Below are 27,868 nucleotides of genomic sequence, written 5' to 3' on the forward strand. Positions count from 1 at the left end.
AGGTTGGGAATACCTCTGCTCGCCTACCCGAGGGGCAGGAGGGATTAACCGGCGTAAACCACCTGCCTAGAAGCCCTCACCTTGAACTAGGTCAGTGGGGAGGTTGAGGATTTCACAACAAACAGGTGGGACAGCGCTTTTGCAAAGCGTAAAGCTTTATAGACATGCCACATGTCTACGTGTGGCAGGGACGGGGCAGTGGGGTGGGGAGTGGACACCCGACGGCACAGAGCGCCGGGCTCGGGCCCGGGGCAATGGACGCACCACTCACAGAAGTGACGTGTTTGAAAAGACGACAGACATGCTAGGTCAGTCTAGACGATAGTTTATACACATCCATGTCAGGTCCGGATGCCACGCCGCACCCAAGGGGCTTCAATTCATTTACAAGCATCTCATCACAGTGCCTGCCAGGGGTCTGGAGAGCACAACCAGGCTTTCCCCGTGCAGGTCATCACATCACAATAATGCTTTATTAAGGGACAAAATAATATGCAGCTTTGGGGGGGAAATTTTTACAAATATCAAAAAGATCTAATCAAGCATCCTATATAAAACTTTCCAAACTTCCAGGGAGGTCTGCAAAGCAGGACAAAGTGCTCTTTACACAGGAATCGGGACTTTCAAGTATCTGAGTGGCATTGAAAATACCCTAACCATTCTACGTACATACACGGGCCAGTCGGGGCGCTCAGGAGGGGCCGAGTGAGCTGGAGGCCACGAGGCTCTCACTGGTGTTCATTCCCACAGACCCCCCAGCTCCAGGAGTTGTTCCACACGGGGCCTGGATGTCTGCAAAGCAAGAGAGGGAGGAGCTTCAGCCGCCGTGTCCGCTGTGGGGCCGGGCAGGCTGCCCGCTCCTCACTAGAGCTTCGGCCGCGTCCACCTCGAGCCCGTGTGCTTCCGTGGCACTTTCCAGCGGCTTTACCCTTGACCCTCCTGAGCAGGGGAAGCCCGTGGCAAAGATGAGGAAAGTGGGCAGCAAGGCCCAGTGGCTTGCTGGAGCTCATGCTGCCGAGGATGGCCGGCCTGGGGCTCACTGCCCCTGGGAAGCTTGGTTCAGAGGCTGCCCCTCACCAGTGCCGGCGCCCTACCCCGGACCCTCCCTCCCTGACACGGCTCATCACCACCAACCTTCAGGTCTCTGGTTTCCTAATTGCAGCTTTCAGACCAGGGCAGGCGGCCCAGGGCCTGGGCTGGAGCCTACTGCCTGCACCACCATCAGACCGGCCCACCCAGCACCTTCCAGGGCCTCCTCACTCAGTCCCCGTTAGTCACAAGAGGCAGGCGGGAGAGTGACCGTAACCATTCTTCCCTTTCCTGCCAGCCTGAAGGAAAAGAGGAGGATTTGGGACCCTTCTCACCCCCAACATCCGAGATGTCCATGATCACACAGTCGCCTTCCTCCTCCTCCTCCTCCTCTGTGTCCGCCTGGAAGCCGTCCAGGTCCCCAGCTCCAACCTGAACAGACAAGGTGCATGGCCGTCAGCAGCGGCAGCAGCAGCAGACAGGGACGGTGTGAGCCCTCCCGCCACCCACTTCCCTACTCCTGACCTCCTCTGCCCATCTTGGCAACAAAGTTTGAGGAGTCTGTTTGATGGGTTATGATCCAAGGAAACTTTGGGGGAGTTCTCTCAAATGAACTAATTATGTTCAGATTTCTGAAAACTACCCCCATCGTTATTTACCTGATTACAAAAATAATTTGTTTATTGTTTTTGAATTACAACTCTGGGTTTCCGGTTTGGTTTGAAAGAGAGATGGATAAAGCACACACTTTCTCTGAATTATGATTTGGACTAAGTGGCTGAGAAATTAGTTGGTCAGTGTTTCTTCTCTGCCCAACAGCTTCATCCCCTCTGCCTGATGCTTGGTAACTCTCCCTCTGATTGAGGCTCCGACCAGTTCTGCCCGTGAGGACACCATCTGCACCCTGTGGACAGGGGTTGGGAGGGGTGGGAAGGCTCTACGGAGGGTGGGATTTACAGTGAGATTCCCAGGCTGTTTTCATTGGCTTCCACCAGAGGGAACAGAGAGACAGACTGTGGAAAGTAACAGGACCGACTTTATACATCACCCATCCACACACGGCTCACACTCTGTACATGAACAAAGAGCCAGCAGAGGCGGTGGAGTTGGGGCTACTTCCGCGGGGAGGCTATTTCTCAAAACACTCCTGGAGTTCCTCTGCTACAGAAGTCTCCGTTTGCCTGGAAAAGGGACGACAGCACACCGGGGCTGTCCGCCTTGCCCACGGTCCCCTAGCCTGGCCGGCAGACGGGGCGCAAGCTCGCAGCCCCCTCAATGCTAGTGTAGAAGCTCCACGCTGGGCTCCTCGGGCTGGGAGCCACCGAGGCAGGAAAGGCCCCAGGCAGGCAGGGGCACCACTGGGGATGCTGTGGGCAGTTTCCAGCTACCTGTTTCAAGAGAGCTGACTGGCCAAGACGAACAGACAGCGCAGCTCTCCCCCGCGCTGCCCTGGAGGCACTGGTTTGCGTCGGGTGAGCGACGGGACAGATGTGTCTCTTGGAGCTCTCCCTAGCCCCTGGGCCCTCCAGACAGGAAGCCAAGGGCAGACAAATGAGGACTTCTCGGAGGAACCACCGCCCACTGCCCTGCAGGCACGCGACAGGTTTCAAGCCTCTGAAGTGAGGGTTCAGGACGGCGCCCCAAGTCCTGCTGCGCTGAGGGCCATGGGACAGCTCGCCACGCTGCTGTCACTACTGCAGGGGAGGGTGGAGCGCCGGAAAGTGAGCCTCCGGAGTAGGAAGACACTGAACCACAAAGCATGGAGACTGGAAAGGGCAAATGCAGCCCCTGCCCATGTAAAAATAAGACCAAGGCCGAAGGGTTGAGCTGCCGTGGGGCCACACACACACTTGGTGGCAGAACTGGCACCTGACCTCAGCCTGCTCGATTCACTAGATCATGGTACCTTGTAAACCCATAAGGTAGCATGGCTACTTTGAACTCTAAATGAAAAGAGTTTAGAATTCCCACAAATTGAAAAAGCCCAACCCAAGCTAAACTATTCATATGCATTTACAGTTTAGCAACAATTACCCCCAAGCGCGTGGAAGGATCAGTTAGTGGCTTTACCAAAACGCAAGGGGAAGCATTCCGCATGCTCCCAGGCCTCCTCCAAGCCCGACCTCAGAAACTTCCACCCGTGGCTCCCACTTTATGCTGGCGCCGTGCAGCACAGGCCCTGCTCAACGCACACCCAGAGCTATCCTCCCACCCGCCCTTCCAAATCAACCAGCATTTTGTCGGTCAAGGTCTCATTGAACCAGCCTCTCTTGCAGCTGGCGTGGCTATGCCAGAGCATTCCAGCCAGAAAGATAAGGTGGAAGTCTGCCTCCCCTCCAGCCAAACGGGAATCCTCCCCAGGGTGGGCTTGGCCATCCTCGTCTTGCTGGCTAGAGGTGCAGCAGCCGTTCTGCCACCATGAAGACAAGGCCACAAACTAAAGCAGGAGGGAGTGCGACAGGAGGTGCTTGGCCCTGGATGACAATGTTCACAAGCTCCGGACTTCTTGTTGCTGGAGACAAACTCCCATGAGTTTAAGGTGACGCAGGGGGCTTTATACCTAAGGCCTGCACAGTCCCAGGGGACCAAGTGCTGTCACAAGCAGGGTGTCCCACCTTGAGCACTCAGAGGAGCAGCTGGGATGACTCCCCACCACCCTGAAGAGCCGGTGCTCTGAGCTTCCCTTCCTGAGATGCACCCATTGTGCTGGCCCACGCTGTGGTCCTGGGGCCTTCCCACGGGATTCCCTGAGAAGGGGCTTTTAAACTGCAGACTTTAGCACCTACCCCACACCCACTGAATCAGAACCGCTGGGGCCAGCACACCTAGAGCCACCGGCTGTGTAGCCTTCCGTGTGTCCCCGCCACACCGCAGAGCCTCTTCAAGGCCTGTGAACGGGGAGAAGCCGCACTGACTGCTGTTCACGTGTGTCTCGTGATGAAAGGCGTCACTGACTCTCATGAATCAACCCCTCTCACCTGAGGAGGGGCACCCAGTTTATGTGGGAGCATCTTCTCGTTCCTGGTAGCTCAGTAAACAAGGAAGCACCAATGAAACGTAAGAATCCACGTCAAGTGCCTGGCGTGAGGAGTAATAAGGGCTAAACAGTCGTTTTCCACGTAGAGAAACACAGGCAATGAACACGTGTGGGGACGGCCACACCAGGAGAGGAAGAGCAGAGAGGGGCTCAGGAGACAGCTGTGTCTCTTGCGAGAATCTAAGGGAGGGCTGATGGGGGCAGGAGCCCACGAACACTGCTTGGATAAGGACACTAAGGAGGTCTTCCAGACCCAGCCCCTTTCAAACGGGCTCTCTGGCCAGTTTCAGCCAGAGCAGCCACACTCGCGGTCCTGCCAAGATTGTCTGGCTAACGACATCGACCGTGAAAAGGCTCTGCGGCTTGAACACAGCTTGAACACATAACGGATTGTTTTGGGTCAAGGCCCAGGGAGGGAAGTGTTTGTGGGGCTGGGGCCCCCAACTCCTCACCAGGTGGGCTCCCCCAGTACCAAGCCGTGTCCACAGGCCTCACAGGGACAGGGGCTGGGGAGTGGCAGGAACAGCCGGCATGACCACACCGGACGGTTCTGACGGTCCCTCTTGCTGTGACAGTTTAGGAAGCAGGTTTACGTCGCACCCGAGACCTCATTGGTCTGTGGGCTGCAGGGAGAAGGCTAAACATTACTCCAGGAGCCGTTGCCCCCCGGCCCTGCCCCGGGCCTCCTCACCCCGCTGGCCACACACTAACAGCAGAGGAGCAGGGGGTGGGGGGGGGCAGGGGTGGGGCGCACACCGGCTCCCCTCTGTCTCCGTCACCACCCAGCCTTCAGCAGCAGCTCCTGCAGTGGCAGCGCCCCCGAGGAGAGCCCGGGATGTGAGTGGAAGACCCAGCTCCTCCTCGTAAAATCAAGTCTCCCCACATCTCTAGGTCTGTGAGACGCCTGCTTCAAGTGAGGACCCGGTGGGCTTCCCTGGTGGTGCAGTGCTTAAGAATCTGCCTGCCAATGCAGGGGACACGGGTTCGAGTCCTGGTCCGGGAAGATCCCACATGCTGCGGAGCAACTAAGCCCGTGAGCCACAACTACTAAGCCTGCACTCTAGAGCCCGCGAACCACAACTACTGAGCCTGCACGCCACAACTACTGCAGCGTGCATGCCTGTGCTCCGTAACAAGAGAAGCCACCGCAATGAGAAGCCCTCGTGCCGCAACAAAGAGCAGCCCCCGCAATGGGAAGCCCTCATGCCGCAACAAAGAGCAGCCCCCGCTCACCACGACTAGAGAAAGCCCTTGTGCAGCAAGAAAGACCCAAAACACAGCCAAAAATAAATAAGATTTTTTAAAAATTAGAGGCTTCCCTGATGGCGCAGTGGTTAGGAATCCACCTGCCAATGCAGGGGACACAGGTTTGAGTCCTGGTCCGGGAAGATCCCACATGCTGCGGAGCAACTAAGCCCGTGAGCCACAACTACTGAGCTTGTGCTCTAGAGCCCGTGTGCCACAACTACTGAGGCCGCGTGCCACAACTACTGAAGCCCGCGCGCCTAGAGCCTGTGCTCCGCAACAAGAGGAGTCACCACACTAAGAAGCCTGCGCACGGCAACGAAGAGTAGCCCCCACTCGCCGCAACTAGAGAAAGCCCGCGTGCAGCAACGAAGACCCAACGCAGCCAAAAGCAAATAAAATATAAGGAATAAAATCTATCTTTAGAAAAGAAAAAAGTGAGGACCCAGTGCTCACACCACAAGGTTTCCAGTAAGAGTAGCTACAAGATGAGACTCATTCACGCCCACATTCCAGTAAGAGAAAGAACAATCAAACGTGGACCCAGGCCAAGGCTCGGGCCCCAGCCTCTGGGTGTCCAGGCAGCACTGGAGACTTCACTCTGGGGACCAGCGTCTCTCAGGAAGCCCGCCCACCACCAGGCGAGGGCAGGCCTCTCGCAACACGTGTCCCCACGGGGCCACGCGCTTCCTCCGCCACACGCTGTCAGGCTGCAATCACGTGGCTGGCTGTCCGCTCCACCGACGCCCATCTCTGTCTCCCATTAGATGGTGTTTTGCTCACCACTGTCTACAAGGCCTAGCAGGGTACCTAGTGCAGAGCAAGTGCTTAATAACTGTGTTAAATGAGTGCAAAAACTAAATAAAAGCCACGACGTGGAACGTTATTCAGCACTAAAAAGAAATGAGTTCTCAAGCCATGACAACACAGGGAAGAAGTTTAAAGGCACACGACTAAGTGAAAGAAGCCCATGGAAACACTAAACGGATGAGTGGCTGCCAGGGGTTGGAGGGAGGGAGGGATGAATAGGCGGATCATGGGGGTTTTTAGGGCAGTGACGCTCTTCTGCATGACACTGTAATGCTGGATACAAGTCCTCATACATCTGTCCAAACCCACAGGATGCACAGCACCAAGAGTGAACGCTAGTAAACCACAAAGTCTGGGTGACAGTGACGTGTCCACGTAGGTTCATCAGTTGCAACCGCTGCACAGCTCTGGCTGGGGACACTGATACTGGGGGAGGCTGTGCGTGGCGGGGGCAGGGGGCGCACGGGAAATCTCTGTGCCTTCCCCTCAATTTTGGTCAGTTTTGTCACCTCAATTTTGCTATAAATCGAAAACTGCTCTAAAAAGAAAGATTGTTAAAGGTAACAAAGCCGCTGCGGGGTCTCACCTGCCCATCATGCCGGCGCTTCTTCATGAACTGCGTGATGCACATGCTGCCCACCGACTTCCTCTTGAGCGAGACAGGCGTCCCCTGGCTGGGCCCTGCGGCGGGGACGCTGCCACTGTCCTCCCTGGTGGCCGAGGGCACTGTGGTGACGTAACTCCACTGGCAGGGCACGGGCAGGTGCTCCTGGGCAAAGTTCTTTAGCACCTGTGGGTGGACGTACCAGCACATCCTGTAGTCGGGTCTCTTCTCATACACTGAGTTCTCAGAAATAATCCGCTTGAGCCTGGCCTTGGAGGGGACGGCGGTGTCCTCGCCGGCGGTGGGGGTCTGTGGACGGGAATGGCCAGGGCTTGGGGGGCTCGCGGCGCTGAGCTCAGGGCTGCCGGCGTCCTTGCTGAGCAGTCCTCGGCGGCAGCACTCCTGGAACTCCCGGATGATCACTTTGCTGCCATTCACGTTCCCGTGCAGCAGCGGGAGCAGCTGGGCCAAGACTGGCAGGGAGAGGGGGACATGTGGATGAGACTCGGGGCGGGATGGGATACACGTGGCACCCGGGTTCCCCAACCTGTCACCGAGGCCGAGAAACACGGTCAGCTTCGGGTGGCCTTTTTTTCCCTTCTGGTTTTATTGAGATATAATCAACACACAGCACCGTGTAAGTTTAAGGTGAGCAGCAAAATGCTTACTGACATCACGAAATGACCAACCACGATTGGTTTAGCGCGGGTGGCTTTTTATGGGTGGACTTAAGACACGTGAACTTGCTCCAGAAGAGATTCTGAGAGGCCCAAGCCCCAGGAGGCAGGACTCGTTGCGATAAACTGTCATGTTTCACTTCATGAGCCTGTTTCCTTAGTTAACAGTCCTCACGTTCTGCTTCTGAGTGGCGGGCCCTCCCTGGCTTTGAAGAGCTAGGGATGTGTGTGCTGGTTGGGCAAACGGGCCGACTGAAGTGGCTGCCCTGTGCTGCTCCCGTGAGTGTCACAGAAAGGACACACGTGCTCAACAAGCGCTGGCTTTGGCTATTTTTTTGAAGAACTTCTGAATTACCACGCCACATGCCTAGGAAGTCTCCTGCCTGCCCCGGGCCTGGAACTCCCTGGGCCTGGAGGAGGTGGGAGCCCGAACCCTCCGTCCCCACCCGTCCCCAGCACTCACTCTGCTGGTCCTTCTTCTCTTTCTTGGAGGCCTTGGGCGTCTGCTCCTCCTCGGGGGGCGCGGTCTCCAGCAGGCAGGCCGTGAACTGCTGCAGCACCTTCAGGTCAGCTCCACTATCCCTGTCGGCCGCCCAGACACAGCCGATCTTCACCGGCTGGAGGATGCGGAACCTCTTCCCCTTGGCCAGAAACTCGTCCCACTCCTTGGCCTTCAGTTTCTGGCGAACCTTGTGGTTCTCTGGGTCGGCACACTCCTTGCAGGTTAGAGAGGAGCAGACGCTTGCTCAGGGTCCCCCTCCCCGGCACCCGTGGTCCCAGTCTCTGGGGCAGTGAGGGCACGTGCAGGGGCGGGCCGGTGAGGAACGGCGCCCACCCAGCTTCCAACCCCCGATGGGTGATGAAACGGGCAGAGTATTTTCGGATTGAATGATAACTGGCACTTCCCCCATTTGGTACCTTAGGTGCATCTGCCCCCTCTGGCCACCCCTGGGTAGTCACAGGTATTTTTTATTACCTCGCCAGTAAGCCTCTTAACGCCACTGTGGGTTTTCTGATTAACATGTGATCCTGAAGCTGAAATCACCATGCCCGGCCCTCTCCCACCCCAGACTGGTGCCACCGTCTAAGGCAGATACACTGCAGGCCCAACGAGACCTGTCTGCCTCGTTGGCTGGGAACGTACGAAGAACACAGGCCCTGCAAGTCTGGCTCTGAGACAAGTCACTCCCACAGTGGCATCAGCCCTGTCAGCTTCCCCACTACCCAAACACCACGACCTGGTAGGCCTTCGTGAGTCCTAGAAACGGCTCCCTCAACAGTCCCACCATCTGGCAGAACTGAGAAAGCTGGGGGGGGCGGCAGTGCTGAGCCTCTGAGGCTGTGGGGAGCGAGGTCTACGTGGAATCGGCCGTGGGGGTGGGCTGAGACCTATGTCACCACCCCCAGGTCGGCGGCCACCAAGCTCCGGACCCATCCCCTCCCCGTTCACCCCTCACCTCGGTTACTCCTTCATCCTCAGACAGGTACCCATGGGGCACGAAGAAACCATCGTCCTCATCCTCATCCTCTCCCACCTCATCGTCGTCATCCTCAAGAAGAGAAAAAAGTACGTTCATGTGTGGAAACAACACATGCTTCACGTAAAATTTTAACCTGTGAACATCTAAGAAAGAAAGAGCCTCCTACTGCTTCCAGTCTCATTGCTGTGCACACCCTGAGGATCAGCCAAAATCCCATTACCCAGCTCCCACATCGTGCTCCAGCGGGGGTGGGGGTCAGGCAGGACACAGATAAGCACGGCCCAGACGTAAAGCAGCGGGAATGGTGGGCCCCTCGGTGAGGCAGCGAGCAGGCGGGCCCGTCCACCACTAGGCAGGTTACTGCCACCCAGTAAGGTTTTCCCAGAACAGCCGTAAACCCGGATGCTGTGTGTGAGGGAGCCCGGCCCAGAAGCCGTAAGCAGCCCGGCCGTGCTCACCCCTTCGCTGTGGGAGAGGGACTCCCCCGGCTCGTCCTCCTCCCACTCCTCGTCGCTGTCCACCTCGTAGTCAAGGAGGCTCTGAGGGGGCAAACACGCAGTGGTCACTGTCGTCCTCAGGGTGGAAGGGGAAGGCAGAGCACGAAGGCTAGAACACTCAGGGAGTTCCCGGAGCCCAGTGACAAGGGCACACTGGGAAGGAAGCGCAGAGGGTCGGGAGCAGCTGCCCGCACGCTCACCCGGTCCTGGGCCCAGGGGTCCCTCGGGTGGATGACCGTCGTCTTCCTGTTCCACGTCCCCCAGTAGGCCGGCCGGTGGTTCTCGGAAAACTGCAGCAGCTTCATCCTGCCAAACCTCCTCCTTTCGGGGACGCCGTCCACTTTGCTGCTCTCCAAGATCACCACGCCGCTGAGGGGAGAGACCCCCGCTCAGAGGCCCTTCTGTGGCTCGCGCACCCACCACCAGCGGCCTTCCCCCCAGGGCAGCAGGCGGTGACGGGCAGCCCCAAAGCGGAGGCACCACCTGCCCCGAGACAGGCTAGCATTTACTCCAGGGGCGTGGCGCGAGGAGAGGGAGGAGCCCGACTGTCCAGCAGCTGCCCCACAGCGCGCACCAAGGCAGCGTGTGACGGGTAAGCTGGCATGAGCGGGGAATGTCCCTGCCCTGCCGGGAGGCCGGCACACACAGCCCGCCCTCCAAAGCAGGGCTTTCTGCGAAGCCACCACACCCGGGAGACTCTGGAGGCTCAGGGGAAGCCGGAACAGAGAGGTCTGGGGAAGCAGCCGAGTCTGGGGCCTGAGGCCCGGGTGGGAGAGGACCGGCCAAGGCCACGGGACGCAGGAGCGACCAGAACACAGGGGTCTGCCCGGGCCGCCCAGGGCTCTCTGACATCACCAACGGGCAAACGGCAGTCTCCGCCGGCACTAACCTGTTAAAAAGCTCTGTGTTCTGGTTACAAACCACGGTGGGCCCGGACCTGAGGGGCCGCCGGCTTTTCAGATCTTTCAGGAAGGAGAATTCGCCGCTCTGCTGCCGGAGGAGCTGGTCTAACTGGTCACAGAGGTCTTGGTCGAAGGCGGTCCGACAGCGAGGGGCGAGGACCATGTGCTCTTTGATTTCAAAAGGGGCAAACTTCCCACAGGAACCGGCCAGGGTCTGAAATGGAGAAGGGGCATGATGGCACCTCTACTGCGACACACCCGCACACAGCAGCGGTGAGGAGGAGCCGCCGGAAGTGAGGCCCGGTGCTTTCGAGTCGTCCAGGTTGGGAGGTCAGAGGAGACGCGTACACAGGCCACACGCTGCTTGATGGCATTTACGTGGGTTTCTGGAAAAGGCGAAACTACAGGGCCAGAGACTGTGTCGGCAGCCGCCAGGGCTGAGGTGGAAGGAGGGAGCCGTCTCGGGGGACGGAAATCCTCTACATCTTGATGACGGAGGTGGCTGCAGGGCCCTGTACATCGTCAGAACTTGCTGATCAGTACTCCTGAAAAGGACGGATCTCACTGGATTTTTTTTTTTAAGGATAATTAGACCTGGATGAGCAAACAGAGACCTAGGAGAGTGACCCGCCACACTGTTACAAGATGACTCGAAACAGAGCTGAAGCCTGATGTGAACCTGAAACATGGGTGTCTGTATCCTAAGAATCCTCCTCAGTAAACCCTGGTAGGTTTTTTTTTTTTTTTGGCTGTGCCGGGCAGTATGTGGGATCTTAGTTCCCTGACCAGGGATGGAACCTGTGTCCCCTGCATTGGGAGTACAGAGTGTTAACTACTGGACCTCCAGAAATTCCCAACCCTGGTAGGTTTGAGTTCCCTTCTTAGAGCTCCTTCAGCATCGTGAATGTCTGTGTCAGCGGATCCTGAGGGTGGCAGCAAGTGAGGACAACATGGGGGGTCAGGAGGAGCGTGTACGTCTCTGAGGTTGGGTATAAGAAGGCCAGCCTTTCACCCCAGCAAGAAAACAACAGCTGAGGCCAGCACCCTCACTGTGGGTCGCATGGCAGGGTCACCCAGGAACTGTTTAAAATCCTGATGCCCAAGCCAGGCCCATCAGGTTCTCTGGGATGGGATCCAGGCTCCAGTGATTTTTTTTTTTTTTTTTTTTTTGCGGTACGCGGGCCTCTCACCGTCGCGGAGCTCAGGCTCCCGACACGCAGGCTCAGTGGCCATGGCTCACGGGCCTAGCCGCTCTGCGGCACGCAGGATCTTCCCGGACCGAGGCACGAAACCGTGTCCCCCACATCGGCAGGTGGACTCTCAACCACTGCGCCACCAGGGAAGCCCCAGGCTCCAGTGATTTTTAAAGCTCCCTGGTGAGTCCAACACACAGCCGAGGCCAAGAACCAGCAGACTGTTCTCCTCACTAACAGCTGCTGGGAACATCGGGTATCTGTATGGGGAAACATTAGGGCCACGCCCCAATCCACGAGCACAAAGAATTCCAGCTAAGCTAAGGAACTAAATAAACATAAAAAAACAAAACTTAAGCTAAAAAAAAAAAACAAAACTGGAAAAAATTAAAACGTGTCTATAACCACAGGATACATAAGGCTTTCGAAGCAAAACCCAATTACGATAAAAGAATAAAAATGTTCACATTAAAACGAAAAATTTCTGTACGAGACACCATCAACAAGTCAAGGGGGAAGGAATGGACTGAAGGAAGTATGTGTAGTGTACCCCACCAAGAATGAAAACCCAGACTATATAAAGAGCCAGAGATAGGGGAAAAAGCCTATCCTATAGAAACATGGGCAAGAAACAGGAACTGGCAAGTCACAGAAAAAGAAATAAAATGGCAAGCAAACATAAAAAGATGTTCAACTGCACTGAGAATCAAGGAAAAACGAAGTGAAACAAAGATACGTATTTTTCACCCATCAGGTCGGCAGTTATAAGAAAATTCGTCACACCCAGTGCTGGCAGTGAGTAGGCGGAGAGGACATATTTTGACGCACTGTGGGGACGGGAGACTGTCCATCAGCATTTCCTGCTGGGAGGGCACTTGGACAATAACAAATACAACTCTGTCAACGTTGTGTCCCCCGGACATAGTGGCAAGTCCGCATCCTGAGAGGTGTGCTGGTGACATCCATGCACCGCTTGGGGGGGATCAACAGGGGAGGGGGATATCAACGATGATGCCACTCACACCACGACACTTTACGCAGCAACGAAAAAGAATGAAGAGAGGCCAACATGGCAAGAATCCAAGATAGGGCTAAGCGAACAAAGCGGTAACATAATAAATTCATGATTTGTTACCTACATAAATACACATACATATGAAGGGATGCACGCGCCCAGAGAAAGATCTGGAAGGACACCCTTGTATCAGAGGGGGTGGGTCACACCTCTGGAGCATGGAGGGATGCGGGGGACGGAGGTCTGGGGTCTCCACAGGCAGAGGATGGTCTAGAAGGTGACCGGATGGCAGATGGGGAAGCAGAATCCTGTGCTGAATCCCACATGTTTTATGCTCAACCTTGTCTCCTATGTTGAGCAGAAAATCTCCGAGGGTGAGGACCGGGTCTTTCTCCCTTACACCTTCCCACACGGCTCCCACCACAAAACTGTTGACGAAGCAACCTCTAAACGCTTGGCAGTTTTAGTAAACGTGCCACTTTTTGCCTTTTTGAGCACACAGTGAATGACAAGATATTGAACCTCCAGATCCTACCAGCGATCAAAGCTCCCTGGGCAAGCAGAGGCTCCTCTTGATGAAAGCAGAGCCAGTGGGTCAGAAGACGTCTTTTTATTTTTCAAAAGGAACAGCCTGACAGAGGCCAAAAGTAAAGCCAAAGGAAGCCAGTTGCTCACCTTGGGGGCCTGTGGAGTCTTTGGTTTCTGAAAGAACCTCGTGATTTCCGCCTTCTCGGCTTTAATGCGCTGCAATGTAAGAGAAGAGGAGGATGAGGAAGAAATGAAGAGAAACTGTTTTAAAACATGCAAAAGCCCCTAGAACTGAACCCCAAGCATTTTTAGGTTGAAAGCATTATTTTGATGTTAGCTCTCAAAACCCACAAGTGGGTACCAGGCAGTCTCAAAAGGTCAGAGCTGCAGAAGGACCGGGATGTCAAGCCAGCAGGCACGTGTCAGTCCCTGGGCCCCCCACCCCGCTTCCCACTACCTCCGGGATGATATCCGATATCCAGCAGTAGTCAGGCAAAAGACCCCGCTTCTCAAACACAAAGGAAGATGCAAGTTCTGGGAGAACATGCTACCTTTTCTTCTTCTCTCAACCGTTTCTCCTCTTCCTTTTTCCGCTTCTCCTCCAGCTTAGCCCTAAGAGACATCAAACTCAGTTTCACCAACCAGCACAGGCCCAGGGGAGGGGGGAGGGGGAGGGGGAGGGGAGGGGAGGGGGGAGGGGGAGGGGGAGGGGAGGGGAGGGGGAGGGGAGGGGAGGGGGAGGGGAGGGGGAGGGGGAGGGGAGGGGGAGGGGGAGGGGCACGCACTCCAGGGCCTCCTGGCGCTCCTTGCGCCGCTCCTCCTTGCGCCGCTGCTTCTCTGCCTTCTCCTTTTCATCCTTCTCCCGCTTCTCGCGCCGCTCCTTCTCCTTCAGCTCCTTCTCCTCCTCCCTCTTCTTTCTGGCCTCCTCCTTGGCCCGCCTGGCCTCCTCCCTCAGCTTCTCCTTCTCCTCCTTCTCGGCCCGGAGCTTCAGCTGCTTGCCCAGGCGCTCCTTATCCTGCACGGGAGACGGTCCACAGCTCAGCCCCACGGATGCCACTAAGGGCCGTGCCAGCGTCCGGGGGCGGCCGTGCGCAAGCGGAGGGGAGGCACAAAGGAACCAGCCCCGGGAGCAGCCTGCTGGTCAGCGTCCTTACAAAGAGGGGGCTTTTCAGTCCACTACATTTCCTTCTGTCATGAGAAAGGCGATGAGGGTTAGCCGACTGCCACAGGACCTTCTGGGCAATTCAAAGTAAGATGCGTTTAAGACACCGTCTTCAAACGTGGGATGAGGGTCAATTTTTACTTAATTAAAAAAGACTAAGTAAGCACCTCTAGGTTGCCTACGCCGGGTACCTGCTGTTGGATCTGAACTGCATTTCTGCTCAGAAAGCTGTGGTGAAAATAAAGACACAAAAACACCCACAGGTTTTGCCTCCCTACCTTCAAAACAAAAACATTTTCCTTCCCATCCCCCCAAAACTATTCCAGACAATAGGGTTTCTTTTCTTTCTCTTGAAATGAGAGAGTGGGATGAGACAAGGAGGGGGAACCTGACGAGCAAGTCTTAAAAACAGGGGGGTAACTGAGACTTCCCTGGTGGCGCAGTGTATAAGACTCCGCGCTCCCGATGCAGGGGACCCGGATTCAATCCCTGGTCAGGGAATTAGATCCCACATGCATGCCGCAACTAAGAGTTCACATGCCACAGCTAAGGAGCCCGCCTGCTGCAACTAAGACCTGGCACAACCAAATAAATAAACTAATTAATTAAATACTAAAAAAACAGTGGGGAACAGATGAGAACACATTAAAAAATAAAAGAAAAAAAAAGTTTTTTAATCTTTACAGCCATTTCTCAAAAGAAAAAATTCTTTTTATCTTTAAAACCATTTCTCAAAAAACCAAACGAACAAACATTTCTTGGGATCTGAAAAGGTCAGATGTTAATAAAGGACCCAGAGTGATCTCTATGACTATGGCAGTGCCGTTTCATCACCAGCAGGAGGAAACAGCTAGCTTCTTGGATATTCTTTAAAGCGGGAACATTTTTAATCACATCAGTTCCTCATTCCAAAGAATTCGTATGTGGCCTGGGGCGCTGAGCTATTATATAATTTTGATTTTGTATTAAACAAGTTTCACCTCCCAGACTGAAGGGCATTACCTTCTAACATAGCGCAGGGTAATTCTCAAGGACAGGAACCACCAAAGATGGGCTTCTCACCTTTGGCAGAAGCCCGACAACTCAGCTTTTTGTATGGGCCTATGATCATGCCCTTGTGCCTAGAGAATATCCTACCCTCTGCCCTGATCAACCTTTGCTCGCTTCACAAGAGCCATGGAGGCATGTTGGTAGAGATCTGAGAAAGTCCTTGCCAGGTACCCTCCGCACGGGACTCGTGGGATACCTGAAGAAGGGGCTGGTCTGGATCGAGTAACGAGACCAGCCACGAGTGCCGGGTGGTGAGGAGGAGTCTCCCCCTGCTAACTACGAGGACAGGAGGCTTCTGGAATCAGGCCCTCCCCACTCCCGCCCCACAGGTACCCATCTCTGAAACTACAATGAAGAATGAGATAAACTATAAAATCAAACACAGCCATGAGGCAGACGGCACAGGAAGTGCCTGGTGAGCGCACAGCCAACTGTCATCAGCGCCCCTTCCGTGAGCTGGTCGGGGAAGAAGGCCATGGCCTTCTCTGCAATTCATCCAGTAAGGAAGAAGGCCCCTGCACTGCTGGGTGTGAAACATGGTGACCTCCAGATAACAGAATGGAAGACTCAGCAGGTAACCACTAAACAGTAATCACCCATCCGATGTAGGGGCCACCATGGTACAGCGCCTGGGAAGGGATGGAACTTCAATCTACGCGCGTAGGAGGCTGGGGTGCAGGGAGAGCCACTGGGTTCTTTTTAAGACAATTTTAAACTACAGTGGGGCTGCCCAACTATTACGACACTCAGAACTAATTATAATAAGAGCTTAGAAAAGCCTACGTGCAAAACCTTAGGATTCAACAAACCTAAAAATGATGCAACCCATAAGCACAAGGCCCAGTTATGCAAAATGAAGCAAGAATCAAAATAATGCTCAGAACAAGCAGGGGAGAGTGAAAACGGGGCCAGAGAAGGGCAAAGGGCTTTGCTTCCTATTTACTGCAAAAAGCACACCCGGGGAACTTTCTATTTCAGGGGACATATCTTACTCTTTGCGGTCTCATCTTGTTCTTCTCTGCAGAGCCTCTGACCAATTTCTTACTTATCTGAAAGGAAAGACATTGATCTATAAACATGGGTTGTTTCAATCACTTTCACACGTTTAACATACCGCACAGTCCTTGGGGAGGGCAAGGAGAAAACAATGTAAAACAACAACAGTGAAAACCTTTCCGGGTACCAGTTCCAGCAAACAGAACCAAAACTTCTTAGCTGGGTCACAAACTCCAACGCATGTGGGGATAAAAGGGGAGACTGGGAGGCAGATAACCAAAAAACGTAGGAGGTCAAGCTGGAAATAAGAAGCCACAGCCAGAGGCCTTGGTGTCAGGGAGACACAGAGTGGTAGGTCTGTAGGCACCTGGAGAGGAGGCACCCTGGCCACAGAGGACGGAGTCTTACAGGCACGCAGCCCAGCACTGCTGCTGCCCCTTCTGCTTCTCCCCGGAGAGGCTGACAGTGGAAATTTCCTGTGTGAGTACAGGCACACCAACACAACGCCATTTTCCCAACAGCATCTGCTCCCTTTGTGGCTCTGTGTCACATATAGGTAATTCTCACATTTCAAACTTTTTCATCATTATTATACTTGTTATGGTGATCTGCGGTCAGTGATCTTTGATGTTACTATTGCAAAGATAACGACTTGCTGAAGGCTCAGACAACAGCGTTATTTGCAGTGAAGTATTTTTTAATTAAGGTATGTTCTTTTTTCAGACATAATGCTACTGCACACTAAACAGACTACAGTACAGCGTAAACATAACTTTTATATGCACCGGGCAACCAACAGATCCACGTGACTCACTTTATTGTGATACTCGCTTTACTGTGGGGGTCTGGAACCAAATCTGCATTATCTCCAAGGTCTGCTGTAATGTCTACAAATCAACACCCCGTGAGTCAAGTAAGACACGTTTACAGGCTGGATTCCCATGTTTGTACCCCCTGCCCAGCTCAGCCCTGCTTCTTAGAACACAGAGTAAACGCCCAGGAAGAGAAGTCAGCTGGCCAGAGGTGGCAATCTCGTCTAGAACCCCTGTGTTCTAGAGCACAGCATTCTCTATCGTCCTGCTTCAAATTGATCATGGGCTACAAGGACTGACCAAGACGCACGGCTGGACTCCCTCACCATGCTGGCTAAATGGTCCCAGGTAGGAATACGCACAAGGAGTCCAGGCTACTGGCCTAAGCTACCTCCAGAGCAGGGAATCCTGGCGAACAGACCATTCATTGCATGGAAGACCAATGGGGAGAATTCAGGCTGGAAAGAAATACCCACCCGGGCTCATTTTAGACTTGAGGAGGCAGCCAGAAAATGAGACGAGGTGAAAAACCGAAAGCCCACTTCTCTTGAAATTGTCTGACATGCCAACAAAACTATGTAAAAACAGTGCTTCCTCTATCTGGGAAAGCCTCGCCCTAAGACCTCCTACCGAAGAAGAAAACTACAGATTAAGACATCCTTCTTACTCAGGACGCACCGAGTCCTTTCTGGACTAAGCCTTCCCTCAGGAGGGGGCCGCGCACCGTCATGTGAAAGCCATGTGACTGGGAGAGCGCGCAATCCCACCTCACTGCGCAGGCGCCCACAGAAACGCCGAAGCCGTCTTACCAAGGGCTTAAGAAAAAGTATCTGCCTCTCCAGCATCCACTTGGCCTGCCAAGCCTGCGGGACTTGAGCCCCACAAGAAAGGATTTAACAGCAGGACTTGTAAGGTGCTGTGTCTATATCGTTGTCCTTTGTGTTCAAAGATGGTAGCACCAAACGTGACTGCCAGACCGCTATATGAGGGTGTTTGGGGAGCAAGACGCATCTCTTCGGTCTTGCCCATACTTGTTGAATTTCAGCTGCGGAATCAGTGCCTTTCACAATCGTCCCCTTTGCTGTGAGTCCAGGAATGAGAGAGTTGACGTGACTACCAAGAGCTGGCTTAACGATATCCAACAACCAGGGCAGTTACGATTTTATTTAAAACTAGTATCTCTATTGCTGTACCAGGCACTCGGATAGACCTTACTGAACAGATATAATTTTAATCTTGACCTTTGACCCAAGTATTTATAAAACTCTCTCAAAATATAGGCCACACATTTTACCGACCTGGAACTCAGCTACCAAAAAACAAGATCCAGGATTCCACAATGAGGTTGAAACACACACATCAACTACCCCAAAGAGTCAAGGCAGATATAACCACGTCTGTGAGGCAAAATTCCTGCACTTTATTCGGGAGAATCCTAGGGCCCACTCACTCTGATGTGATACATAAGGAGGTCTAATTTCTAGGCCCAGAGCAAGTAAGCAGCAGTAAGTGAGGGGAGGAGAGGTGGCTGTGGACAGGCCCCGCAGCAGCTAGAAACCTGACAGCAGAGGAGGGACAGCAGGCGGAGGGGAGACACGACCCTAACTGGTCCAGGCATGTGGGGACTGAGAGCAGGCAAAAACTGACACGCCCGTTCCTGTGAGCCTGCAGTTCCACTTAACAACTCAAGGAAGCTCATGACAATTATTGTTTGTCAAGGCCAAGCATTAGAGACAACAGAAATATCCATCAAGGAGAATGACTATGCAAACTGCAGTTTATCCACACCATCACGGGACCATCAGCGTATGATAGAGCAATTAAAAAGAGATCTTCCCATCCCAGTGTAAAAAAATTGCTAAGACACCCTGGAATGAAAAAGAAACATATTTACACTATACGGCCCATGTAAAGAAACAAAAATGATACTGTTTATTCCTAGGGATCTCTCACATACACACCACACAGAGAAATATAAGATGAAGATAGTGGCAACCTGGGGGACAGAAAAAAGCCAAAGGGGGCTGCAATGTTTCAGTGATCTTTTTTAAACATGGAGAATTTAATACTTGTATAATTTAAATTACCTGGGAAACAGTCCCAGCGTCTGTACAGAGGCAAGCCAAGATTCCAATAACACCACCATATCCACACAATCCTTTATGGAACAATAATCTTGAGTCATCGATAATGTAGGCTGAATTACACATCTAACTGCAAACAAACTGGAGAAATGGTTCTATCCTAGGTGGTAAAAAGCTCTGATGACAAATAGCCACGTTCTGGCTAATCAAGAGACCCTAGATTATCTCAAAAAGGTGTTCCTAAATTGTTTTTCAAAGTCGGACTCTAGATACCTGGGAGTACTTTAAAAAACAAAACAGGGACTTCCCTGGTGGCACAATGGCTAAGAATCCGCCTGTCAATACAGAGGACACAGGTTTGATCCCTGGTCTGGGAAGATTCCACATGCCACGGAGCAACTAAGCCCGTGTGCCACAACTACTGAGCCTGCACTCCAGAGCCCACGAGCCATAACTACTGAGCCCGCATGCTGCAACTACTGAAGCCCGCGCACCTAGAGCCTGTGCTCCCCAACAAGAGAAGCCACCGCGATGAGAAGCCCGCTCGCCACAACGAGAGAAAGCCCGCGCGCAGCAACGAAAACCCAACGCAGCCAAAAATAAATAAATATATTAAAAAACAAAAATGAAACAAAGCTCTCTCAGGACATACACACACACACACACACACACACACACACACACACACACAAAATAGAGGACCAGCAAATGCTTAGGGGTTCCAAATGCAGAGATTTTACGATTCCAAGTCCAGAACTAACGGAGCCCAATAAAAACCACACACGTGACATGGTAATAGGAAACAACCTGTAAGCCTTCAACAAGTGTCTGCCTACAGTCTGGAGAGGAGGAGGAGGAGACAGAGAGGGAAAACGGAAGAATAATAGTATTCCCCACAGTCACAGGGGTCAGGAAAAACTTGGGCCCACAGCAGGCAAAGGTGTGAAAGTCAGGTACCAACCATGAAACCAACCAACCAACCAGGAAATCCAGCACTCGCGAAAGGTGAGGAGCTAAACTGGAAAGCTGAGTGTGTGAGGCTCGGGGTGGGCTGTCTCCGCCAGGCCCTCAGGCACCTCCTGGTGATCATTCCATTTTGCTCTCATACCTGTGTTGTCACCCAAAGTCACGGGGCTCTACTCCCATCCTATGGGTGACTGGGGCGATTTCCTGCCACAGGCTGGGTGGCGGGGGTGGGGTGGGGGCCTGAAGGCTTCGCCACCTGCAGTATGAATTATCTGCAAAGCTGTGCGGTAACACTGTCTTCTAGAACATCTCAAAACTCCAAGCCTGTGTTCAGACCCAGATTGAGTGTCTCAGAGGCAGGATTTCCTACACGCAGCCCACTTGGTTTCATGTGCTCAGATGTTGCATGGCCACTCAAGCCAGCGGACAAGAAGTAACACTCTTCTGTGACAAGGCCTAATTGCATGGCTCCCCAGTCCTCAGGCTTGGCTATGGGCATAAAAACAAACTTAAAAAAAAATGAAGCTATTAAGAAGAATGGAAACATGTGTACTCCTGCTCTCCAGGTTCACTGGCTGTCATGAGTCATGTGACAAAGTAGCTCTGCAAAGCAGAAGCAGCCGTCTGGAAGGATTCTGAGCAACTGGGTGGACAGAACAGAACAAGATGGCTGACGGCAAGGGACTCAAACTCGGATTTTGAGAGTCTGGGTAAAAGCTCAGATGGGAGTTTAAAAAATGAGTATGTCAGTCTGCCACATTTAGAAACTTAGAAGGAAAAAAGACGACCCCGCTCTTGATTGATATTTTGTGTACCTAAAGAGGAAGGCATTTTTCCCATTCTCCAATCTCCTCAAGGAGGTAAAAGACAAGAAATGAAACCATCTAGAAACATAACTAGTCCCTTAGAGATCAAATTTTAGAAAGCAATCAAGGTTGGTGGTTTATGGTCAGATTAAGCAGGTACAGTTAGCAAATGAATAACCCACCCCAGGATCCAATCTTATGTGAAAGCCTGATGTGAACAAACACAAGTGCTACAAAACCAAAAAAACCCAAAGAACACTGTTCAACATGCTTTGGTATTCTTGACTGATTCTATCAGTTTTACCCACAGGACCTCAAGGACAGGTGAGAAGAGAGACATCGGCCACTGTGCCACTCGGAAGGCAGTAACAGAAACAGGCATTTCCAAAGTCACCCATCCAGGTCCTTAAACATGGTGCTAGGACTCTCCTGTTCTCGCCATTCTGGGTGAGGTTTTTAAGATGGGCAGGCCGTGCTGACAAGAGCTGACCCTAAAGACTGCCCCTGTTTTGTTCTCCTGCCATCTTGGGGTCTCTCCACCAATGCTTACTGACTGCTTACTGACAGCAACGGCCCTACGAGTCTTGTGTTGGAACAGCAGGCGCGCAGGGAGCTGAAGCTAAAGGCTGAGTCAAGGGTCACAGCCGCCCGCTTACACCCGTTAGTCACTAAAGTGGCTGAGATGACCAGCACCGTTAATTAGGTGTGAACAGCGCTACCAGGATGGCACCGACACACCGGCGACTCACGGAACCATCAGCACATCGCAATGTACACACAACCAAACACCCCAATGGCTTTTGATGCCGGAAAGTCACAGGACTTGCTCTCTGGCGCCACTTGCTCGGCCACGAGCCATCTGGGGGACACAGCGTCCCTGGGTGAAGAGGGAGGGGCCGTAACCAGAAGCCTCTGGATTCCGACGGCACTGATTCGGGGGAGATACTCACTCTGCGGACGGGTGTGGAGGCGGGGAGGGGGCTAGGGCTGCTGTGCTGCTTGGCGGGTGCAGACTGCCCCTCGGGTGAGCTGGTGGGAGAGGAGGAGCTCAGGGACGAATGGCTCAGGACAGAGTCCTCTTCGGGGCTGGACTCCAGCGCCTCGCTCTCGGAGGGCACAGCCTGGCCCGGAGGTGTGGCAGGAGGAGACTTGGCTCGGGTTCTGGCAGCCAGGATATCCTGTAGGACAACCACGGGCACCTTCCCTTTGAACAGGATGCCCCTGGCCCCGCTCCAGCCGTCCTGGTCCTTCTCTGAGCACGTTCTCAGGCCACCGGTCAGCTCAGGAAGGCTTTGGGGCGAGCCCTTCTGTGAAAGTCCCCTCCTCTCCACGCCCCCCGAGTCAGCACCCCCCGCCTCCGTTTTGCATGGGAGGTCTGAAAGGGCCTCTTCGGGAAACGCCAGCTCGTCCTTCTGACTGACCATTGGCAGCCCCCTGTCATCTCCAGCTTCGTCTGTGACCCCGTTTACATTCTCCTGGGAGGGAGAGGCTGCAGAATTTAGCTTATCGTGGCCCATGGTGCCGTCCGGCGGGTCACTCGAGTCCTCCGTCAAATCGATTATGACCACAGTCTGGCCAATACTGGTTTCGACTTGACTTCTTAAAAAGTTATCTAAGGGGCCCTTCCCGTTGACAAGTTTCGGCCTAAAATCTATGTCGGAGCCCATGTGACAGCTGTCCTCCAAGTGGTCCAAAGAGGTCTCTAAACCAGGGACATGACCCTGCACAGGAGCACCCTGAGCGCCCCCCATGTCGTCCAACCCGTCGTCGGTCTTCTCCTTTGAGACAAGATTCAGGCGCTTGAACGGCAGACGAGCTGAAACCAAAAGAGAAGGAGGCCGTCTGTTGAGTGAGAGTGTGAAGAGTGACAATCAATGCTTTAATATTCCACATGCTCAATGAGTAATCGACCTTGCTGTGCTTGGGGGTGGGGGGAATTTCTAAAGTTTAAAAAGGGGTTATCTTCTCATTATGTACTTTTCCAACATCCTAATTAAAAGCAAAAGCAACAAACAAACAAACAAAAAACTGACAAGCTTTCATAGCGGGGACACTGCAAGAATTTCAAAGAAGACACTTTCTGATCTGTTTGAGATTCAGCTCAAATTCCAAAGTTATTTATTATGGGTGGAAATCTCGTTTGAAGATAAGTGCATCTGGCTCTGAAAAGCGAAAGAGATAGATTCATTTGAGGAAAGACTTCGTTCTGCTCCCAGCATCCCAAGCTGTTAGCTCTTCTTGCCAATGAAACAAGTACCCTCCCACTGCATGCCAGCCTTCTGGCTGGTCCCAAGAGATACACAGCAATACCTCAAGAGAGTGAGGAAGTTACACCTCAAGAGAGTGAGGAAGTTCAGGTGAGTGACTTCCCAAGAAGTCCACATGTACTCAAATGCCCAAACATCTTATTAACTATTTTCTAATATAATAGACTCAACAAACAAGCCTGGTTTTGGTCAGTTTATAAAATTATCATGCCCTTGGATTCTACAGTTTGCCCCTAATTCTTTAACCTCAGAAGACGGTTGCCCTTCTTTTGATTCCCACCAACACCAAACCTGCTATCAATTGACACAGGAGAAGGCAAACTGCTACAGGGGAACCAGATAACCAAGCTTTGAAAACCAGAAACCATCCTTTTTTATACAGTCCAGCCACTAACCTGGCCTAAGGGTAAATCCACCCCCCTTTTTACGCGAAAAGATTTGAGGACACTTCCTGTAAAACGCTGTTCAACCAGGGGCAGCTGTGCCTGCCATGTCTGGAGACATTAAACGTCACGACTTGGGAGATGAGGCTAGGAATGCTGCTAAACTCTCCACAGTATACAGGACAGCCCCCCATGACAAAAACATTACAAAATGTCAATAGTGCTGGAGTAGAGAAATCCAACTGTAAGGGCGGCAACCTCTGGATATGCTCCTGGCCAACAGCAGTGTAATGAAACGGGTTTCCCAGCTTCCAGTTGTAAGATGCAACTGTTTTCTCCCCTTCAGCCCCTTGGAGGCTTCTGCTGGGGACCCCAAGAGATGGCCTCTGCCCAAGGGGAATTGAAAATATAATTGAGAGGATAATTAAGGATATAAACCAGGAACAAATATTTAACCCATTCCCAGAAAGTTACCTTGTATTAACTTCTTGACTGGAAAAGCTGGTCTGTCTTTGCAATCCATGGCTGTGAATAAGTGTCAGAGGATAAGTTATTAAGTGCTGGAAATAATGAAGTAGCAAACACACATGTAGTACCTACTGTGTACAAAGTGGTTGTCCAGTGTGGCTGATTTCGCCCCTAATCCCACCTCCCCAGGAACATTTGGTGACGTCTAAGGACATTTCTGGCTGTCATGACTGGAGAGAGGGCACAAACAGCATCTAGTGGGTAGGGGACAGGGATACTGCTAAATATCCTGCAACACACAGGACTGAGCCCCACGACAGAGGATTATCTGGCCCCAAAATGTTAATGAGTTGAGAAATTCTGCCCTGGACACCGTCACAGCTCGTTTTATTTTCCTTGAGCACTTATCACTCTGAGACTTCTGTGTTTATGTCTCCCCCCACCATCAGAACACCAGCTTTATGACAGCAGGGAAACGTGTTCCACACTGTACCTGTGGCACGGGCTCAGGGCCTGGCACATAGTGGGAAACCAATGAACACAGTAACAGGGACAATGAAAAGAAGACCGAGTAAAAGTAGAGATGAGAGAAAACATTGTATCACTGATTTCACCATTCACATGAGCCCAAATCATCCTCCTCCAAACCAACCCCTCCCCACCAACATACCTGTAAAATTAGAATAGGGCTTATTTTCTTTAAAAACAGAGTTTATAAAAGGTAATACATCTTAAAGCATTTCAAGCTTGCCAAGCTGGAGCTCAAGTGCTGTCAAGAAGTGATAAGGGAGAATGTTTTCCTGCACGCACACAAAAAATCTCAAAAAAAGCATAACGATATCAAAGCTGATGCAGAAATGACTATAAATAGAACCAAATCTTTGGATAAATATCTTCAAATGGCTAGAATAAGTTTAGAAGCTGACACCCGCTAGATCTGGCTTGGAAAAGTCTAGTTCAGTTATTTTGGCCAATCTACATTTTTTTTTAAAAAGATACATACAAGTGAGTTTTTTTTTTTTTTTTCCGGTACGCAGGCCTCTCACTGTTGTGGCCTCTCCCGTTGTGGAGAGCACAGGCTCCGGACGCGCAGGCCCAGCGGCCATGGCTCACGGGCCCAGCCGCTCCGCGGCATGTGGGATCTTCCCAGACCGGAGCACGAACGCGTGTCCCCTGCATCGGCAGGCGGACTCTCAACCACTGCGCCACCAGGGAAGCCCCAACTGAGCATTTTTTAAAAGCAGATCAGGGCCTTTTAAAAAACTCAGCTGCCCTTAGATGAAGCTGCTCTCCCCACTTCCAAGCTTAGAATATAAGAAAAGTACTCAGAGACTCACATTTCCTTTCTACCCATTTAAAGATATCCTTCTCAAGTTTTCAGTTACCAAAAACATGGATTTCCCCCCATCAGCTGAAGGACACATAATCTTTAGCCACTTAAATTTATTTTTAGGACAACCACAAGGACTTATTGGCATGGCCCTGAGTCACCAGCTTTGACGCAAGTGGAACAGAGGTGACCTGGGGCCCAGAAACAACCTCAGGTCGACATAAAAAGGGATCCCATCCAGGGATTCAGATTGTTCAAAGGTACACATACAAATTAACAAATACTTCTGTATAAACTTACCACTGCTCTTTATCCTGAGATTATATCCCTCCTAATTTTAGCTGGCATTAAAACATCCTTCCCTTTTATGGTGCATGGTCAAAACAGATGGTGCTTTTAAGACTTTTAAATTAAACATGCTTAATGGGTCAAATGACAATCAGTCCCAACTTTATTTATATGAATTCTATGTCTCTTTGAGATCCTGAAGTCTGGAAACAATTAGCACAGTAGTTCTCAGCTAGGGGGCCCCTCGACAATGCTTCGGATACACTTTTGGTTGTCGCAGCTGGGAAGAAGAGGTTGCTACTGAGATGTAATGGGTGGAGGTCAGGGATGCTGCTCGACCCCCCACAGCGTACAGGATGGCCCCAAATGTCAGTAATGCTGATGTTGAAAAACCCTGAACTAGACTAGTTGATGTCCCTACCAACCCTTAATTCATTCAACCAACCCATCTTTATTGGGCACCTACTATGTACCAGGCATTGTGCCAAGTGCTGGTGGTAAAATGGGAGTCAAGCAGGGGAGACAAGCCGTTTGGTCTTCCTTGGTTCACCACCCCACGTTTTGGGGGCCTGCCAGGCGCCAGAAAGCCCCCTCCCAAGACACAGGAAGCAGAAAGACAGGTCTTCACCATGCATATCCGGCAGCATCAAGAACCCGAGACCCCTACCATCCGGGCCGCTTACCTGGGCTGGCCCTGACCCGCAGACGCAGCTGTTCTGGTCCCCGAGCCCGTGTGACCCCGGACCTCAGTTTCCCCACCCGGCCACAGGGCCGCTGCAGGGTTTAACTTGTCCAGGGGACACAAACGCACTCGGTAACCTGCAAACCCGTCCCTTTCGCCTCCCTGGGCCTCAGCTTCCCCTCCTGGCTACACACACACCCGTCACCGCAAAGCGCTCTGGAAGGACAAACTGACGCAAAAGTGCCGGAAAGAAAATGGTTGCGGCTGCAACAATAACGTCAAGGAGGGTGCCCTTCGAACTGCAAGGCCCTTCCTCGGGATTGTTAACGGCTCCACGGACCGAACGCCAGGCGGGGAGGAGCGGGCCCAGGGCCGGCAGGCCCGTCCGCCCCCAAACCGCCGCCTCAGTCCGCACAGGCCGCGCGCCGCGACCCCCCTTCCCCTCGGCGTGGGCCGGAACCGACCTGCGGCCGCTCCGCGGGCGCCCGGCGCCCCGCACTCCGGCTCCTCCAGCATTGCTCCGGCGGCGTCTCGAGCTCCCCTCAGGCGGCGGAGGCGCGGGCTCCGCTCAGGCGGCCGCTGCTGCTCGCCCTCCCGCCCGCGCCGCTACTGCCGCGGCCGCAGCGCTCGTATTTGGCGGGAACCGCGGCGACCCCCGCGGCCCACGCGCGGATTGGGTGAGGCCGAGTCACGTGACGGTCCTCCTCGGGAAGAGGGGAGCTCCGGGAGCATCCTCGCGAGAGCCGAGGCTTCCATTGCTCCCATGGCTCCCCTATTGATATTCCCGCGGTGGGCGGGGCTTCTTCTCGGCCGCCTGTCGTTGGCAGGAAGCAGGCGCCCTGCGATTGGTGGTGGGTGGTGTCAAGTTGAGGGCCAGACACTGTGATTGGCTGAGCTCGTGGGATACGTCTCTGGGAGGAGGGAGGGTCAGGCTCTACGTCATGACGAAACGCTTTACGTAGGGCGCCGGTGACAACCTGAAACTGCAATTGAGCTGAAGACTACAATTTTTTTTATCCTAATGGGACGTAGGCCGAATACAGCCACAGCAATTTAAAATTATAAATTATTTTTATATTAACAATAAAAATAAAATTAATTAAATAAACTCTGGGCATCGCTTCAGAAGCATTTGAGAGGCAGTAAATATATTCAGAGGGAATGAATGAAATGGATATTTCTGGTTTAATCCTCAGGGTTTTGCACATGCTGTTTCCTCGCCTGGAACACTCTTTCCGCAGCTCTTTTCCTGGTTGATTTCTACCTAACTTTCAGATCTTAGATTGAAACTCCAGAGGAGCCTTTCCTCCCCATCCCCCAACAAGATGAAGTTCCTACAACAACACTGTTCTTTTTCTTGGAGCAATTACAGCTTGTGTTTATTTATTAGCGTGTTATTGGTTAATGAATTCATTTCTGTTTTTGTCATTAGCTCCATGAGGGCAGGAATCGTTTATCACAGTATCCCCAGGACCTACCCATGACAACCATTAGTAGGTACCCAATAAATATTTGAGTGAATACATAAATATCATTTAATTGAACTGTGTGATCAT

General features: G+C 52.7%; 1 protein-coding gene across 1 annotated transcript; it reads right to left on the minus strand.

Moving 5' to 3' along the window:
* Window positions 1-206: 206 nt before the first annotated feature.
* CHAF1A (chromatin assembly factor 1 subunit A) lies at window positions 207-27,446 on the minus strand. Its single transcript, XM_079918750.1, has 15 exons — window positions 26,777-27,446; window positions 24,019-24,069; window positions 21,845-22,710; window positions 16,223-16,279; window positions 13,804-14,033; window positions 13,570-13,630; window positions 13,166-13,234; window positions 10,270-10,496; window positions 9,581-9,749; window positions 9,342-9,422; window positions 8,860-8,952; window positions 7,866-8,118; window positions 6,708-7,198; window positions 1,365-1,461; window positions 207-792 (listed from the first exon to the last, which is right to left on the minus strand). The coding sequence occupies exons 1-15, from the start codon at window positions 26,826-26,828 to the stop codon at window positions 692-694; spliced, it is 2,898 nt and encodes a 965-aa protein (XP_079774876.1). The 5' UTR covers window positions 26,829-27,446; the 3' UTR covers window positions 207-691.
* Between the last annotated feature and the right edge of the window lie 422 nt (window positions 27,447-27,868).

The sequence above is a fragment of the Stenella coeruleoalba genome (genome assembly GCF_951394435.1).
Source record: "Stenella coeruleoalba genome assembly, chromosome: 3".
NCBI classification, from domain to species: domain Eukaryota; kingdom Metazoa; phylum Chordata; class Mammalia; order Artiodactyla; family Delphinidae; genus Stenella; species Stenella coeruleoalba.

Bases quoted from the DNA above. Each gene is read 5' to 3' on its own strand.
- CHAF1A (XM_079918750.1), bottom strand. From the start codon at position 26,828: ATGCTGGAGGAGCCGGAGTGCGGGGCGCCGGGCGCCCGCGGAGCGGCC. The intron at 22,711-24,018 runs GTAACTTTCTGG...TTTTGGTTTCAG, and splicing joins AGTCAAGAAGTTAATACAAG to CTCGTCTGCCGTTCAAGCGC. The intron at 16,280-21,844 runs GTGAGTATCTCC...CTTTCCTTTCAG, and splicing joins CCTCCACACCCGTCCGCAGA to ATAAGTAAGAAATTGGTCAG.